Raw genomic sequence first — 15,337 nt, forward strand, 5'->3', positions numbered from 1 at the left:
ACTTTTTCTTTATAGTATGTATCATAATTTGTAAGTATATATTTTTGTTCCCATTAATATCCATCTTCCACTAGATTCTAAGCTCTGTGAGGTCAGGGTTCATGTTCACTTCTCTCATCATTATATCACCAAATTAATCACAGTCTCTTGCTGAACAAATGTCTATTGAATGAATGAATGATACCTTTTCTCATGCCATTCACATTGCTTAAGATATCTTTTAGTCTAGCTCCTTCAACGCTGTAGCTTTCTGTATTATTCTTTAGGTAGAGTTCATTGAATCTCTCTCTGCCTTTTCCATACTTTTAATTAATTCTATCATTGCTGGAAATACAGGGTATCAAAATTATTTTTATTTGTACAGGCAGAATAAGATCTCCTTGTCAAAAAGAACCATTTTTTGTCCTAATTAGCACAATTTCTGGCATATAATAGCTTGACTCAATGTTGATATTGCTCACTGAGAGAAACGTAAAAATGTTCGGACAGTCAATCTGGATTTTACAAGGTTTCCCATCTGTGCTGTGTGGAATGCTCCTGAGAATCAATTCATGGCCCTGGAAGTGGCTCTAGGAGAGTTTGATTCTGCAGCCGTACATCGATTATCGAAAATTTTCTTTTCCACTCACTGGTTTTGTGGTCAAATGGGATACAGAATAGAAAAAAAAGTCATATAATTGAAAAAAATAATAGGTTCTGGATTGATGTTGATAGATAAGCTCTCATATTGTTTAATATATTATGATTCAGAAACAATATAATCCCTGGTGATTACTCAGAGTTTATTTCGAAGATTATGTAAAGAAAACTGAAGCTGAAATTTAGTTGCATTACTCATCGTAATGAGTTTTATCTATAGAAGAAAACTCTCCAAAGCCTGTTTTTTTTTTTCAACTTTTAAATACTTAACAAAACAAAGCTGCCTGCATTTTTGTATTTTCCCCGACTGTAACATCAGTAGTGAAATGTCACCATCTATATCTAAATATTGCCTTAACTTGATGCAACAAATAGAACAAAAACTGTAAGTACATACACTCATGCTGTATTTTCTTTCTTTAATTTACCTGGTGTGCCACTGAGTTATATCTGACATGGCAGCATTTTCCTTTAAAATATAGGTGAAATTACATTTCTTGCAGAGATTAGACAAAAGGTATGAGAACAGAGACCAGAAAAGTTCGTTAAAATAGAAGAGATCCTTTATGCTGCTGATCTAAAATTAGACTTTTATATTTGTTGGTCTCATAAGCATATACAGGACAAATGTCAGTCAAGAGTAACTTGAATTTGGAGAAACAATAACTTTTGTTAAGATTCTTTAGGTTTAAATGTTAAATAACTCCTAATTTCAGTTCTGTGCTTAAGACTTGTAATGAAACAGACAGACAGATATGTGGATAGACAGATATACAGATAGATGATTAATAGATAGATGATAGACAGATAGATATTTCATTAGTGGGTGGCTTGTGAAACTATGAGATTTTATTATTCATGTATTTTTAATTTGCTTATCTGTACCCCTCCAAAATTAACATAAAACTCCAATTTCATGTGAAGCCAAAATTATTATATGAATCTTATTCAATTAAAATGTCAATTACTCTATCTCTCTTCTGAATAGTGTTGACTTGTGCAAGTTCACATTAGGATGAGTCTCTATAAAGTCATAACTTCTGAACAGGATTATCCCTTTATTACCTGAACAAAAGCTGTATCTGTGGTTACACTTTATCTACCTAACCCCAGGATGGTATAATTTGTAGTTCACCTCACCACTTCATTGATTCATGCTGGGGCATAAGATCAGAAGATAAAAGTATAATCTAGAGCCACGTGAAATGCCATACCACACATATCAGGGGCTTCATCAGAGTTGTCTCCACAGTCGTCCTCTCCATCACACACCCAGGAATGTAGTTTGCAGAGAGAATTATTGCAAAGGAACTCATCAGCTCTACATATATTTCCTCCTTTATTTTAAAACAAAAAGAAACAAAGAGATTCAGGGTAATCAATGCCAGTCAGCAGGACACATATTCCTCTGAATCTTAGCAAACAGTATCTAGTTGATTGCTTCCATTTATTTATTTCGAGCATAATACCAGAAACAAGTAATGTTCAATTTTTTTAATAAAATGTATTCACTGTTTACATTTCAAAACATTCTAATATGACTTTCACATATGTCTTTTTTTTAGAAAATACTGATAAGATGTTAAAAGAAAGTTTTTAAGAATCTAAAGTTTTCTCTGTTTCACATAATTTTTATGTTGCTGAATACACAGAAATTTATATTTTTTAGTTTTAATTGTAATTATTAAAATTTGTGTTTTTCTTGAAGAAAAGACATTTTTAGAATTATTAGACAATTTAGCTGTATCTGAAATACTGATAAACTAGATCACTAAAAACTTAGAATAACCAGTAAAAATTTTTTTTGAAATCACAAAGAAACAATTTTCTAACAGCAATAAGAATTTAGCCATATCACACAATATTTCAGGGATTTTTTTTAAAAATAAAAGTTGTGCAGTAAAGCATTATTTTTTGGATTTTTAAAATGTTTGCATTTTCCTCCTTTAACAAATAAATAAAAACATCAGGAATACAAAAATATTCTAATACACAATTCTTAAGTACATCTACCACATGCAAAGGACCTAAGTAACGAACAAATTTGGGTTATATGTCTAGAGGTGTAGCAATATACAGTGGAGTTTTAGGACTTGAGAGTTAGGAACTGTGGGCTCTAGTCTTGCTTTGGATAACTCTATTAATATCTCTGGGACTCAATGTTTTTATATGTTATAAAAGAGGTACAGTTAATGTATAGGGTCATAGGTGCAAGAAGTACCTGGAGAAACAATACAAATATCAGAGTACAGAATTAAGATAAATCAGATTGCTTCCAAAGGGTTACACTACTTAGTTAATCCTCATATATAGATAAGAGCTATGAGTCATGGGTTGTCCATATTTGACTTACTGAAGGTATTAACATATTTAAACACACATACATTCACCAAAATATGGGGCAGAGCAGTGACAGTGATCACCCTTAAAAGCCTAGAAAATACCCAGAAAGAGCCATTGTTCCTCTTGCAGATGTACTTTGGAAGGAATAATGTGCCCGAACTTATGAAGATCAAATAATTCTCCTTGCTCTGAGTTCTGACTTGTTACAGAAATCTCTGATAACTCACATTCAGTAGCAAAAGGCTTAATTTAAGAAGTGATCGAATCAGTTGGATTGTAGAATGAAAACTCTAGCTCTGGTGTCGAGAATTTAGAAATGAAGAGAGGGACAGTAAAGACAACAGGAAAAAGACATATTTCAAGAGAGGTCATGGCAATCCAGAGAAGAACTGATGGTAACTAGATCTAGAGGAGCCACAGCTGAGAACTCTTCAGAAGGAACACTCCTCAGGACCTGGTGGCTAAATAGATGAGAGTGGCAAAGGAAAGTGAGCACACAAACATGGTACTCATTTTTTAGTGTGTTTGGGCCATTTGGTAGATGGCATTGTTCATTAAATAAAGGAACACAGCAGGAGGAGCAGGCTTAAAACATAATTCATTTAAGGTACTGGTAGACAGCCATGTGGTGATGTCGAGCAAGCTGGTGGATAAATATGTCTGAAATATAGGATAGGTTTTTGAGCAGTAAACGTGCATCTGGCAGTGATCAGAATATAGTTATGATTTGAAATTTAAAAGAGAACACAGAGAAAAACAGATTGCGTAAGTAAAGAGGAGTCTACAAAAGAGACTGAGAAAAAGTAATCAAAATGGTTAGAGAAATATCTGAAAAGAGTGATGCCAGACAATACATGGGGAAAGTGTTCTAACGAGAGGGATAGCCCATGTAACTAATTCTAAAGCAGGTTTAGTGAAATGGCGGTGAGTTTAATGAAATGATTGTCATTGGCTATTGAATGAGAAGAAGGAGGCAAATGTAAACATCTCTTTCCAGAAGTTTGGCCATAAAGGGAAGAAAGAGACCAGAAAGTGAGCCTCATTGCTTGTGTGAGGAAGAACAAATCCCTGAACACATTTAAATGCTTCTGGTAAGAATTCAGTAGACAAGACACATTTGAGGGTACAGGAGAGCAAAAGGGTAATTAATGTAACGAGTTTCTGGAGGATCCAGAGAGTGTGAGAGATTTGAGATCTAGAGCAAAATGAATGGAATGGGCTTAGACTGGAAGTGAAACAAGTCTTCTGTTTGGGGAGGAAGGAAGGAGGAAAGCCTGAGGCCAGCTACAGGTAGATTTGTTAGTTTGGTGGCCAGATGTTGAAAAATGCTCATGATTTTTATTATTTCTGTAAAGAAGAAGGTGAAGTTACTAAGAGAGATGGCTTGGAAACAGATTTGAGATAGTTGCCTTTTTAAAAACCTGATACGATTAATGGCAGAAACATGATTAGGAAAACAAGGGCAGACTGCTTAGTATCTTAAGTAAAAGATAAAGCTTAGACCAAGAATTTATAGTGATATTGATCTGAATAATAGTACAATTGTCTGCAAAAGTGCTTAGCAGAACTGGCACAGCTTACATTGCCATCTCTGAGAACCATCAAACTAAGAAACAGACAAAGGCAAGGGCTGGGTGAACCCACCAAGGTGAATGTCACCATGTGAGACTCTGACAGTTCAACATCTGTCATTGAGATAGCCCTTTCTCCCAAACTTCTGCAATGCTGAGCTCCATACTGCTGTAATTTTACAATTAATCTCAATTATGAAAACCTGTGCAATAAAATTCAGTACTATTTAACAACTGTCTCACTCTGAAAACAATAAAAAAGATAGTATGTGCAGTGTGCAGTCCTTAGTACTAAAGAAATTAAAGATATGAATATCAGTATGAAGTGAGTATATTGCCTTAACTCAAAATCAAATCCATAGAATATGAAGCAGAGTTTACTTTTAGCATAAAGATTCTAATGACTAAATCTCATCACATGCTCCATTTTACAATGGATTACATTCAAACAGAATTTGTGAACTTTTGACATTCTCTGATTATTTTAGAAAATTCTATTTGTACCATATACATCAGTCTTGTTAAAAAATGAGTCCCCTAAGGTATTGCATTAGATAACGTTATAATTTTCTCCACATGAGTGTTGGATATGCCACTGATTTATTTAAAAGAAGAGAAGTATAAATGAAATTATATTATAACAGAAAGGCAAAGGTTTTGTGGTAACCTACTAAAGACTTGATGTTGTACTCCAAAAAATTTGCATTTAAAAAAATGCATCATGGGGCTACCATGACATCCTGAGACTCACTTAAAATTCCTTATTTTGAAATGGCATAAAGCACATATAAACAACAAAAAAGGTATAATTTAAAGGGATTGGCTGAATTAAAATTCTAGTTTCCCAGTTATGTTCTTAATCAGCTCAACAGGAAATATTAGGAAAATAGAAAAGTATATATTAATTAACAATAATACATCTAAATTATAACAGAGGCCTTGACAAGTTCATATAAATCTGGTCAAGTGCATCATCACAGAAAATAAACATCTAGAGTTCTCATCTTAACTGGGTTGAGAGAAGCTTTAATACATGATAATACTTTATAATTTATTTGACTAACTTACACATTGTTAAGCTGATAATTACTCAAAAAAGAACCGCCCAATCTTTTCCACCAGTAATTTTTTTTTTTTTTTTTTTTTGAGACGGAGTCTGGCTCTGCCACCCAGGCTGGAGTGCAGTGGCCGGATCTCAGCTCACTGCAAGCTCCGCCTCCCGGGTTTACACCATTCTCCTGCCTCAGCCTCCCGAGTAGTTGGGGCTACAGGCACCCACCACCTCGCCCGGCTAGTTTTTTGTATTTTTTAGCAGAGACGGGGTTTCACCGTGTTAGCCAGGATGGTCTTGATCTCCTGATCTCGTGATCCGCCCGTCTCGGCCTCCCAAAGTGCTGGGATTACAGGCTTAAGCCACCGTGCCCGGCCTTCCACCAGTATTATATAAAGTGTAAAGTTTGAAAGCTCAAGCCAGAACAAGCACCACACTTCCTTGAGGCCATATATTTCACCTTCAAAAGTATGAATGCAGCTTTTAATTCCAGAGTATTTTGAATTTTTGTCTTTTAAAGTAAACTAGTAAAACTGATTCACTGGGAAAATGTGTTATGCTTATCCTTCAGCTCTCATATATTCCTGTTCCCAACACTCAGCTCCTGTTAGCTCATGGGTATCCTGATTGGAAATGAATGGAAATGAGATTTAACAGAAAAGATGTTTATTCTGGAATCCCATTTCCTCAATGCCTTAAAATGCCTTTACCTAATACCTACGCCACTTCCTGAGAGTAAATTAAATACTAGAAATCTGAAGGTGGTAATGCCTTATGGTACATTCATATGGGATCAAATAATTTAACCACTAAAATATGTCATTGGAGCTTAATTACTCAGCAGCAAAGAAAACCAAATTAGAGGTATGAATGGAGGGGAAGGGGGCTTTGAAACATTTCTAAATGATTGAATTAAAGGCTCTCAACTCTTTTTCAGTCATTAAGATTAAATATTTAGTAGAATAATTTTAGAACTGAAAGGTAGTTGAGATTTTCTAGTTTGGCTAGGACACAATACATAAAGAGGCACGGTAGAAAGTAAGCCTGGGAGGGTAAAATGGGCTCATTTTCTTGTAACCCTGATTACTAGATTGAATTGTTTGTATGTAATCAGGTACCTTGAGTAAAAACTGACACAATCGGAGGGACACTTACATAAGATGAACCTTGTAACAGTAAATAGGATGTACGGGAGACCAGTTAGGTGGCATTATGCCAGTCCAAGCAAGAAGCAATGGGAGAATGAACTAGGCAGGTGGTAGTGATTGAAGCTGAGCAACAGAGGTGATTCGCTAGAATATGGAAAACAAGGAGTAGCTTAATCATCATCCCCAAACCTTTGAATACAAAAGTCACATGAGTTATTGCTGCCAGACTGTCCACAACTTTTGCTGTCTCTAGAGTGACCAATTACAGAAAGCGAGTGTGAGAACTTAGCCTAAGGTAGAAAGAGCTATTATGGACATTTAACATTTCACCGCTCTCTATTATAAACAGCAAATTCAAAATGAAATTGAAGGCCTACTTTGGGTGCACTTCCTATGAGTTAGCCCTGTTCTGCAAGGAGCTGTTAAAAAAACAAAGCAAACAAAAAAACTATTTTTTTTTTCTTCATAATACAACACTTTATCAGGTTTGGGATGGAGATATCCATAAACATCTCAAATAATATTAAAGAAAGTAAAATACCGTTTTTCTTAGGTGACTACATATTCACAAAAGTAAACATGTGAGACAGATTTAAAGTATGTAAACCTAGAGTGCACATTCAAGTGCCTTGAATCACGTGGCAATATGTAGTACCATCTCTATTAATGATCTTCCAAACACCAAGAAGTGTAAACTCTATTGAGAGACTTTGTAAGCAAGTCACAAGAAATTTTGTATTTAAAACATGTATTTAACAAAATGAAAATAGCAAATATGGATTCATTTGTGATCATTTTAATCTTCAGCACACAATTGCTTTGGGAAATAACTCTAAGTAGTAACCATTGCTACGTTTAATGTGGTGGCTTGAAACTAAAATGTGGTTATCTGTCAGAAAATGATCTTCGCGTAGCTGGGAAATAATCTATGACAAAACGGAAAGTTGTCTCTTAGACTGACAAAAAAAAATGTAGGTTATTTTCTCAATGATATGGCAATAAGGAAATTTAGGGATTTGGGGCACGGCCTATAACCTAGATATCATACAGCATATGAATGTGTGCAACTGAGTATGCCATCTGTTGTTCCTATGTTTTCAGAGTAAGGCAAGCAATGTGAAAGGAAAGAATGTACAGAAAATTCAGGATATAGTTTTGTAGTCATGGTTTTATTGACTCTTTCTCTGTATTCTCCACATATCCCCATACTTGACCTGGCATCTAGTCTGAAATGGTAGACACTCAGTGAACTCTTGCCCAGTGCTAGTGTTTGTCATGCCCAGATTGAGATGATGCTCTGTCTGACAATGATCTGGATTTTGCATATTTAGACCAGGCTGCTATGTAATGAAACTTGGAATAGGAAAGAGAATCCTTTAAGGATTCTATCCTCTGCCTCTAGCACACACTGTATATTCTGCACAGCACCTTAACTCTCATTCTCTCATTTACAGGCACTCACATACACAAATACTTTACCTCTGTCGCAGTTCTCTTCATCACTGCCATCCACACAGTCATGAATTCCATCACACAGCCATCTAATTGGAATACAGTGGGCTTTATTTTTGCACCGAAACTGATCTTCCTTACATTCAGTCACACAGTCCATCTGTTCAAATACAAATGGACACTGCAGTTTTCATTAATGATAATGACACAATCATGGGCAAAATAAACATGCAGCTTGTAATACTAGAGATTTATTATACCATGCACTTCCTTTCACTTTGTCTTAATGAATATAATTTCTACAAATGAGAATGAACTTTAGTATATGGACAGCATGAAGATTCAAGTATTTGCTGAAATGATTGCATTCAATGTACATATCCAACATGTTAAACTGTGCTAAGAATCAAGATTCTTTCCTTTGTTTTCATTACATTTGTTTGCCCAAACCTAATTCATATAATTCAAATATTTTAATTAAACAATATATTTTACCTCATCTGAACCATCAGCACAATCATATTCTCCATTACATTTCAAAGATGCTGAAATACATCCACCACTGGCACATATATATTCACTTGATGAGCAAGTAGGAGAAGCTGAATACAATTATAAATTTGAGATTGAGATAGAGTAAAAATAACAGGTTTTAGAAATAAAAACATAAACATATAAGTATATGAATTTATAGATAGTAATAAAAATAGTTTATACTATATAAATATATTTAAAGACTGGTATTACAGATTCATTTAAATTATTTAAATAATTTTATAATTATTTATAATATTATTGCATTATATTAAATATACTTCATGATGTAATAGCCTGTGCAGTAAGAATTTTACTCAATAGTCCATAGAAGGAAAAAGAAAACCTTGATATCCTTCATCCCTTTGATTTTGAAGTGTTACACGAGTTTTTATTTTTACAATTTTAAATTAAATTATTTTAAATTATTGAAGTCTCAAATTACTTTCAAAACTGTAATAATATTTAGTAACCTTTGAGTATGTTAATCTTACATTCACTGCATAAAGCACAAAGTAGAAATCTTGGCATGGTCTCATAGACCCAATGATATCTATTTCGTTGCATTGACATAAATAAAGTATTTGAATAGGTTCTAAGAATTGCATTGTTTGGGGATTTTAAATATGAATACATGTGTAATTAACAGAGTTAACAGAATGTGCAGTGTTCCTTTATGATGCAGAAATTAAGAAAAACAAGCAGCTAAATGTTATTTACAAGTATAATATTGGCAAGTTTGTAATATTTGTAAGTGTATTAGTCACAAGATGTAAATACTACCCAGTCTAATTAATTGACAGAAATTATGACAGCTGCCTCTGTCTATGGGCTTGAGTTGGCTAGGCTTGCATTCAAACGTCTGGGCTTCTGGCCTTATGTTAGACCACCATGTAGTCTATTGTACTTACTTAATGACTTCGTGGTCTGCATTCCTTAACTCAAGGATACTAAAAAGCTTTTTCCTTGAGTTTTAACTCTTTTTAATTGGCAGTGTTTGTCTAGGGATCTGTGTACATAAGGAGTCTAATAATATGTCTGTATTTAGTAAGAAAGAAATAAGTGATCAATTAACAATATGGCCCATGGACATGGTACTGGATCATAGTAATGTATGAGTCTTGTAGCTGTGACTCTGACCTAGTCTCTCAAGGTAATGTTTTTATGGTCATACATACATCAGAGTATAGTTTTCCACCAGTAATATTTTTTCTGTAAGATAATGTAATTAAAATATATAATTAAAAATGAAGTGTTTTAATGAGTATATTTATAGAGCCACCTAGCACATAAATTGAATAGTGTATCTTTTTTTCTGGCTTTGCTTTCTAACTTTACTCAAATTTTGGCCCAAGATGTAAATACAAACAATACAATTATGCTTCTTCTTAGCTAGCATCACATTGAAATGGGTACATTCTAGTTCATAATCATCATTTCCATAACTAAAAACTTGTCTTTTACTGTACTTATAATTTCAACAGATTTTACTTTGCTATCTTGGGGAAACAATTCCAAATGGTATAATATGATATAGATACCAGAAAATCAAATTTGGGGAAATTATGATTGGATTCCATTTATAAGTAATGATCTTATCTTCCAAAACACTTTCAAAACATATGAAGAACACACTGATTAATTTATCCACAGATTTGCAGACCATTTCTTAAACATGGTAAACATATGACATATTTGCCAGTGTTTTCTGCATATTGCTGCTTAAATTTAAATTCTAGAAAGGTAAAATGTTAACTAAATGAAATATCACTTCAATCCTTTTACCTGGCTCACAGCTTTTCTCATCTTCCCCATATTTACAGTCTTCATGGCCATCACATTTCCATTTTGCTGGTATACACTGACCATTGGAACATTGGAACTGATCTTTGGAACAACTTATTTCACAATTTCTCTATGAAAAACAACAGAGATGTAATTAAAATTAAAATGTTAGAAACACATCTACACACTTAAAAGACAAGGAAACTTATGTATAGAAAACCTGGATGTGATCTTGGAACAACTTGTTTCACAATGTCTCTGTCAAAAACAACACAGATGTAATTAAAATTGCATTTTTAGAAAAATGTTTACAAACTAAAAGACTAGACAACTTATGCACAGAAACCCAGAAGTGTAGGAACCATGTCCACTATATAAAAGTGACTTAGATGCTAATATTTTAAGCCCATGACTAAATAACAGAATAATAACAATTTTCCACTTTCATTTGTCCCTGTGTGTCATAGTAAAACAAAAAATGGAAAAAAGGAACACAAATTGTATGGCTTCATCATGCTAATTAAGTTACTCTGAGAGTATGATTATTCAGTAGACAGTTATGGGGTAATGGAATTTTAATAATTGTAGATGATAATGAAGATTGTGAGATAATAAAAGGGTTAAATAATTACTTCTAGCTGGCACAATAGCCCCAGCCACTCAAGAGGCTGAGGCAGGGATTGCTTGAGTCCGAGACTTTGAGGCTGTTGTGTGCTATGATAGGCACACATGAATACCACTGCACTCCAGTCTAGGCAATGTAGCCACATCTTGTTTAAAAACAATTTTTTTTTTTCAAAAATTAATTCTAAGAAACTACATCCAGTTTATTGGCTAGAGGGAGAAGAAGGCTAGGGATATGGAATGCAAGACAAACAAAAATCCTAAGACAAATCTGTTTTGTATTGGCAAAGCTTCCCCTGGTGTTCCTTCTTTCCCCTCTCTCCATCTTTTTTCCTTTGTACCAGTCCTTTCACAGTTTAGTTGTTTGTAATTCTCCTTCTCTTCTTTTCTGGTATTGTTCCCTAAAGCACTATGAAATGAACTGTCAACATTTTCATTTCTGCTAGTCCATATACAGATTTTATGTGGAAGTCAAACAAGATGGCAAATTTACCTTTGAGGATCTGCATATGAGATGAATGAAATGGAGTCACTAGAAATCACCTTTCCTGGGTCTGAACACTCTGGTTGAAATGGAATACTCTAACGAAGTGTCTCACTGGGATGATGTTTCCTGTTGTTAGGGAATTTCTATTTTTGTCAAAATGTACTTGTCTGCTTCTTCCACAGAAAGTGTAACGATCTCATGGTTTATGGAACTCCTAGCAAGTAAAGCACGTTGAACTACTACTTGCTGCTTCTTCCCAGTTTCATCCCCATGTAAGGAAGGAGAGTTCACTTTCTAAATTTCTGAAATTTTCTCTTTGTGGCGACAGTTTAAGTAGAAATGGAACTACGTAAGAAAAAGCTTTTTATGTGTAAGGATAATCGGAAATGTGGGACAGCTGGAGTAAGCTACATAATAGCAAATGATGTGAAAGACATTAGAGAATGTCATGAGAAAGAGATGTCGTGTTTTATTCACCACTGTATTCTCCATACTGTTAGTGCCTGGGACGTAGTAAACATTCAATACAAACCGCTGAGTGAATTAATAAATTAATAGACTACCAAATGTAGAAAACAAATATAAATTAACATCTCATATAACTTTATCCCAGTTCTACTGGGATAAAGATCATGCCTGTCTGTGAACCAAGTATCTAATACTGTCACATGATTATAATAACTATCCAGTAAACATTTTTAGAAGCAATGAATTATCTCTGCAAGTGGGTTCATTTAAGTAAAACAGCTCAATGACCAATGGCACGGGTGTGTCACTTAGCTATATAAAATACTGTTTGGTAATGTAAGGAATCAAAAGAGATCTATACCTTGAATTAAAGTTTCTTTAATGTATAACTATTTCTCATTCTTCAGTTTTTTAAAATGCCATTTACTACTTGAAGAAAACAGGTCAGTTATACTATAGAATAGTTCACATTCTGAATTTGACTAATTGCATCCTAAAAATGTTGTTACCTTTGCAACCTCCAAAGTGACTAATGAGCTTTTGCTTTTTAAAATATTGTTGTGAACTCATTGATTTTTATACATTGTGTGTGTGTATGTATGTGTATGTGTGGGGTTTAATCCCTTCCAGTCATTTTTCTTTCTAATGCTCAGATTGTCCCTTTTGTCAGTGGAAGTTCCTTTAAGTTTGTTCTTGTGCACTTTGTACACTCTCTTAATAATCTCAGATGTTAGCAGCTCATCTTGTCAATTTATTTTCTCAGACCGAAAATTAGGCATATCTCAAAGGAGTCTTCTTTCCTTTAATTGGAAAATGGTATTTAGAGACCACTTGGTGAATTTCAGGATAGTCATTACCATTGGTTTATAATTGGTTCTAGGACTTTTCACTAGCAGAAGTAGAAATCACATATTTTTAGAAAGAGAAAGATTAATCAAGATCTTATAAAGATGCTTTCGGATTTAATAAGAGAGGATTTTTACTTAACTTTTTGTTTCTACATTTATATCTCCTTTCTTTTACTTTTAAATTTTGAGTTCTAATGACATTGACATAAATAAGCATTTGAACCACCCTACATGCTTCAAATTAGCAGAACCAATATTATTATTAACAGTAAGTCTATGAATGCAGTTTAAGATTTCTTTGCTTTTTTGTTCTTACAACATATTATGCTAAATGTAGAGGAAAAATATTATAATTTAAAATCACTTTAAATAATCATTCTTTGTGTGTACCACAGAGATAAATACTTGCTATACAATTAGATTGAACCAACTTTTTAAACTTCTTATTTTTTTGTTATTAACAAGCTAATATTATCCGTTCCATTCATACAGAAACTTTTCACAATTCTCTCAATTTTTGTTCTTAATGTGAGAGTATTCTGCGTGTAATTCTGCTTTCTAGCCATTTGTTCAGTCTTTTTTTTTGTCTAGATGATAAAAAAAAAAAAAGATAGAAATCAACTACCAATAGTGTTAGCTACTTCATTACATATAGACTACACTAAACGTCTATAAATATAGAGAAAAATGACTTTACTACAATTAATTTCATTTCTTCTGAGCCTTATCATGAAAATGTCTGGATATATGGAGATATATTTAACCATCAAATCACTGTGTTCACCAACTTATGGGATAGAGACATGGTAATAACGATATCTACTTTTACATGAATAAGATTTTAAAGAAGTAGTATTCGATTCTGTATATACACTTTGCACATCTTGTGAATACGATTCAAGATAAATACATAAGCCTTAAGCAATATATCCCCACCTCTTGATGTTTTACAAATTACCCAGATTGGTTCGACATATTAAATAAAACCAAAGCCAAGATATTTTCATGGATGAGTTTAATTAAAGTGTGTTTTTCTGCCTTAGAAAAGTTTAATGTAATTTTCAAATGTATGAATGTTAGGTAAATATGTGGCTGGTAAATGTAAAAAATGTAACTCTCCTTTGTGTTAAAAAAAAAAAAAAAAAAAAATGACTTTTATTTTGACTTTTGACTTTTATTTTGTGAAGAACTCCATGACTAGAAGCGCTGTATTTTTCAACTTTTTCTCTTGAGCGACCTTCTCATCCTTGAGACTTAGGTTTTGCTAGCCCTCAGGTGAGAAATGACACGTGTTTGTTTTCAAAATATAGGCTGTTGAATGTGGTTATTGTGACTTTTCAAAAAGGTGAGAGAAGGGAGAATTGTCCAGTCCTACAGGGAATGCCTCAGGGTGGGAAGAGACCTAGTTTGCATAAATTCTGTAAATAGCAGAGACCTGTAGTGTCTCCCACAGAGGCAGGAAATCAGTGGATACCTAGGGAATTGGGAACTGAAACACAGAAACCTCCAGAGCTGCAGCAAAAATCCTCTGGCCAAGTCTATGGTCAGTGGGAGGGCATTAATGAGAGGCGAGTACATACGCTTCTCAACAAGAGCAGCAGAGCTTTAGGGAATCATTGCAATACAGGATACATGGTGTATGCTGTGGAACAATATATATTTATTTATTTTTTTAATTTTTTTGAGGTGGAGTCTCGCTCTGTCACCATGCTGGAGTGCACTGGCGCGATCTCAGCTCACTGCAATCTCTGCCTCCCAGGTTCAAGCGATTCCCCTCCCTCAGTCTCCCAATTAGCTGGGACTACAGGCGTGCACCATCATGCCCAGCTAATTTTTTTGTATTTTAGTAGAGATGGGGTTTCACCATGTTGGCCAGGATGGTCTCGACCTCCTGATCTCATGATCCGCCCGCCTCAGCCTCCCAAAGTGCTGGGATTACAGGCATAAGCCACCACGCCCAGCCAGAGTTCTTTTTCCTTCACTTCTTGTTGGACTTGATTGTGCAAACCTTGTGTTTCTGATATTATCTATGTGAAATCACTGATACTGGGATATCAGAGCTGGGTTCCTTTTAGATTTGACTGAGAAAAATATATGTAATCATGGGTTGTTTATTATTTTTAAAGCATCATAGAGTAATTAATATCTGAAACATAAGGACATAAATTCATAAATAACAAATTGTATGAAGTATTATAAATGTTAGCACAGACTAAGTTCATAGAATTTTCCAGAGAAATTGTAAACTTTTTCACTTAAAGCTGTGTGTACATAGGCCTTATTATAAATGGATTGTGATTCATCACGGAAGCAAAGCTCAACCTGTGGTTTCATGAAAATTGATGACCCACATGGATGTCTGTAAGACTATAACTATTGAAGAAAGA

The 15,337-nt window shown here is 34.1% G+C and overlaps 1 protein-coding gene across 1 annotated transcript in view; it reads right to left on the reverse strand.

Annotated features, from left to right (window-relative positions):
- The window catches only part of LRP1B (LDL receptor related protein 1B), a 1,897,925-nt gene that overhangs the window by 126,936 nt on the left and 1,755,652 nt on the right, over nt 1-15,337 (reverse strand). The window contains exons 69-72 of the mRNA XM_073019651.1: nt 10,524-10,653; nt 8,700-8,806; nt 8,232-8,364; nt 1,854-1,976 (exon numbers count right to left, since the gene is read on the reverse strand). Of these exons, the coding sequence (XP_072875752.1) occupies nt 1,854-1,976; nt 8,232-8,364; nt 8,700-8,806; nt 10,524-10,653 (493 nt within the window). The remainder of the gene's footprint in view (nt 1-1,853; nt 1,977-8,231; nt 8,365-8,699; nt 8,807-10,523; nt 10,654-15,337) is intronic.

Source organism: Chlorocebus sabaeus, chromosome 10 (genome assembly GCF_047675955.1).
Source record: "Chlorocebus sabaeus isolate Y175 chromosome 10, mChlSab1.0.hap1, whole genome shotgun sequence".
In the NCBI taxonomy this organism is placed as follows: Eukaryota; Metazoa; Chordata; class Mammalia; order Primates; family Cercopithecidae; genus Chlorocebus; species Chlorocebus sabaeus.